The 2500-nt window shown below is 40.5% G+C and overlaps 1 protein-coding gene and 1 pseudogene across 1 annotated transcript in view; one reads left to right on the top strand and one right to left on the bottom strand.

The window, feature by feature from the left end:
• LOC138050607 (tachykinin-like peptides receptor 86C) overlaps positions 1 to 529 on the bottom strand; it is a 1177-nt gene extending 648 nt beyond the window's left edge. Inside the window, exon 1 of the mRNA XM_068896922.1 lies at positions 1 to 529. This exon is cut by the window's left edge and continues 648 nt beyond it. Coding sequence (XP_068753023.1) covers positions 1 to 455 — 455 coding nt within the window. The 5' untranslated portion in view covers positions 456 to 529.
• A 963-nt stretch (positions 530 to 1492) lies between these two features.
• The window catches only part of LOC138054086 (neuropeptide FF receptor 1-like), a 1093-nt pseudogene continuing 85 nt past the window's right edge, over positions 1493 to 2500 (top strand).

Below are 2500 nucleotides of genomic sequence, written 5' to 3'. Positions count from 1 at the left end.
GTAAGTGATATCTCGAACATGTACAGGTAGGGACTTGAGACAAAGGCTGGTATAATCCACGACAAGATGAGCATTTTTCTTACCACTCTTGTCTCTATCTTAGGCAAGTAGGGATGAGCCAAGCTGCGATATCGATCGAATGCGATCAAGGCATGAGTGAAGACAGCGGTTCCCAAGACGGCAATTTCGATGAACTCTATTATCTTGCAGGCCGTTCGTCCAAAGATCCATTCATTGAGAAGAACATTGATAAGTTCAAATGGCATCGTCAAAAGACCAACGACGAGATCGGAAATTACCATGTTCAGAATAAACTGATACGTTGGCCGATTTTTAAGGAGGAGGCGCTGATGCTTCACGAGAATCACGCTCACAATTCCGTTTCCCACCATTGTGACTATAAATATTACCGCAAGAAAGGTACCTTCGAAAATATCAACTGCTTTAAGAGCCATTCTACAACACAATAGGGAGGTTCCAAAAAAACGGTTTTGGGAAAACAGTGCAGCAGGATACAAAACCTCCTCAAATGAAAGCGGATCACAGTTATGTGTGCTGGTCAGACGAATCACATCTGCTTCGAAACACCATGGCAACTCGTGGTAGCACAGAATTCATGAATTCATAATACACAAAAGTAATTGGTTTTGGAGATTAAGTATAAATATCATCATTAACAAAACTAAAAAAAGTTGCGTTCTAACCTCTTCCTGTCATCTTGAGTATTGCAACAATTTGTACTACCCTAATTAAAGAAGCTCTAGATTATATCAGTGATATATTGCCAAAGTGACGTCTGATCTCGATGGAACAGAATTGACTCAGGAAGAAGGCGGCCGGCGAGTAAAGTGAAGATAAATCACGTTTGTATTATCTCCACGGCCTTTGCAGATAAAATCATCATTCTGAGTTTGTCAGTCTCAATAAATTTGGTGTGACAGTTTTACAAATGAAACACAGGTATGGGGATTTTCATATAAGGAGTACATTAGCATTAATTTCCGACTGTCTAAGTACTTCTGATAGTTACAATGGCTGACGCTTTTTTGGCCCGTTAATACGTTGTCTGCGACCGTTAAAGTTTCCCGAACTGACTTTAAAAGTTGTCTCACCTATCCTGAAGATTTGGAAGGAAAACTTTAAAGGAAAAAAGGCTTACTAAGGAAAAATAGTCTCTAGTGTGTCTAGAGACAAGTGACCTCGAATATAATGTCGCCGGAGTAATTACCTCCTTGTGCATTCACAGCCAATAAAGAACGGTACAGATTAACTATACATTTCCCATAGCCACGGACTTCTAAGTTAATCTAAGTTAACTACCCAAAAATTAATATACCCATTTGAACAATAGTCTATTCTTTCTTGTACGAATCCAGTCCTTATGAAATTACTAATTCTGATATCGTTAACGGTTGTAGCACTATATTTCGTTCGACATTAACGGGGTTAGGTTTAGGATATTTACTTTGCATTAATTAACTTCTTGCAAGATCGATGTGTCAGTGAGACATATTTTCAAAGCTTTCTCAACGAGAAAGGATTTTCAGCAAACAGAAGCACTTTCATTGTTTTCATGCACACAATGGCCCTTTCGGCTACGGACATTTTAGAAGCAGCCGCGCTTGCCTTAATATTCACGCTCACTATAGTGGGTAACCTCGCAGTAAGCATCGTCCTCATAAAATATCGAAGGATCCTCATTAAAAATCGACCAACGTATCAGTTTATACTGAACATGGTACTTTCTGATCTACTTGTTGGTATTTTGACGATGCCATTTGAATTTATCAGTCTTCTTCTCAATGAATGGATCTTTGGACGAATGGCCTGCAAGATAATAGAGTTCATCGAAATTGCTGTCTTGGGAACCGCTGTCTTCACTCATGCCTTAATCGCATTCGATCGATATCGCAGCTTGGCTCATTCATATCTGCCTAAGATGGAGACAAGACTTGTGAAGAAACTGATTATCTTGTCATGGGCTTTCCCCGCCTTTGTATCGTGTCCTTATCTGTATGTTTGAAATATCACAAATGGATTCTAACAAGGCCTGCACGCCAAATTCAATTCCGATACAGTGGCTGGATACTTTATACGAAGCCGTAGAATTTGCAGCTATCCGTATGATACCTTTTGTAGTCTTGTGCTGGTGTTATTTTCACGTGGCTCGCATAATGTGTGGAGTAAGCCCCGCGGCGTCAGTTACTGACGGTGTTACACGAGTATCTGTTATTTTCCAGAGCAAAAGGCGAGTGACACGAACCGCTGGCATGGTTGCAATAGCTTTTACTCTGTGCTGGCTTCCGACCTTCATTATGAATTTTGTATGGGTAGTTTCGGGAACGGATGGTGTTCATCGGGGACACGTTCTGTTCGAAATTGCCATGTTTGGCGCATTTATCAATGAGGCCGTTAACCCTGTTATCTACTGTGCATTTGATGGAAATATCAGAGCAAAACTTCGCCCAGGAAACCTGTGTAATCACATTGTAGACATTTC

Source organism: Montipora capricornis, chromosome 6 (assembly GCF_036669925.1).
Source record: "Montipora capricornis isolate CH-2021 chromosome 6, ASM3666992v2, whole genome shotgun sequence".
Lineage (NCBI taxonomy): Eukaryota > Metazoa > Cnidaria > Anthozoa > Scleractinia > Acroporidae > Montipora > Montipora capricornis.
This window is presented reverse-complemented; position numbering and strand designations above follow the sequence as displayed.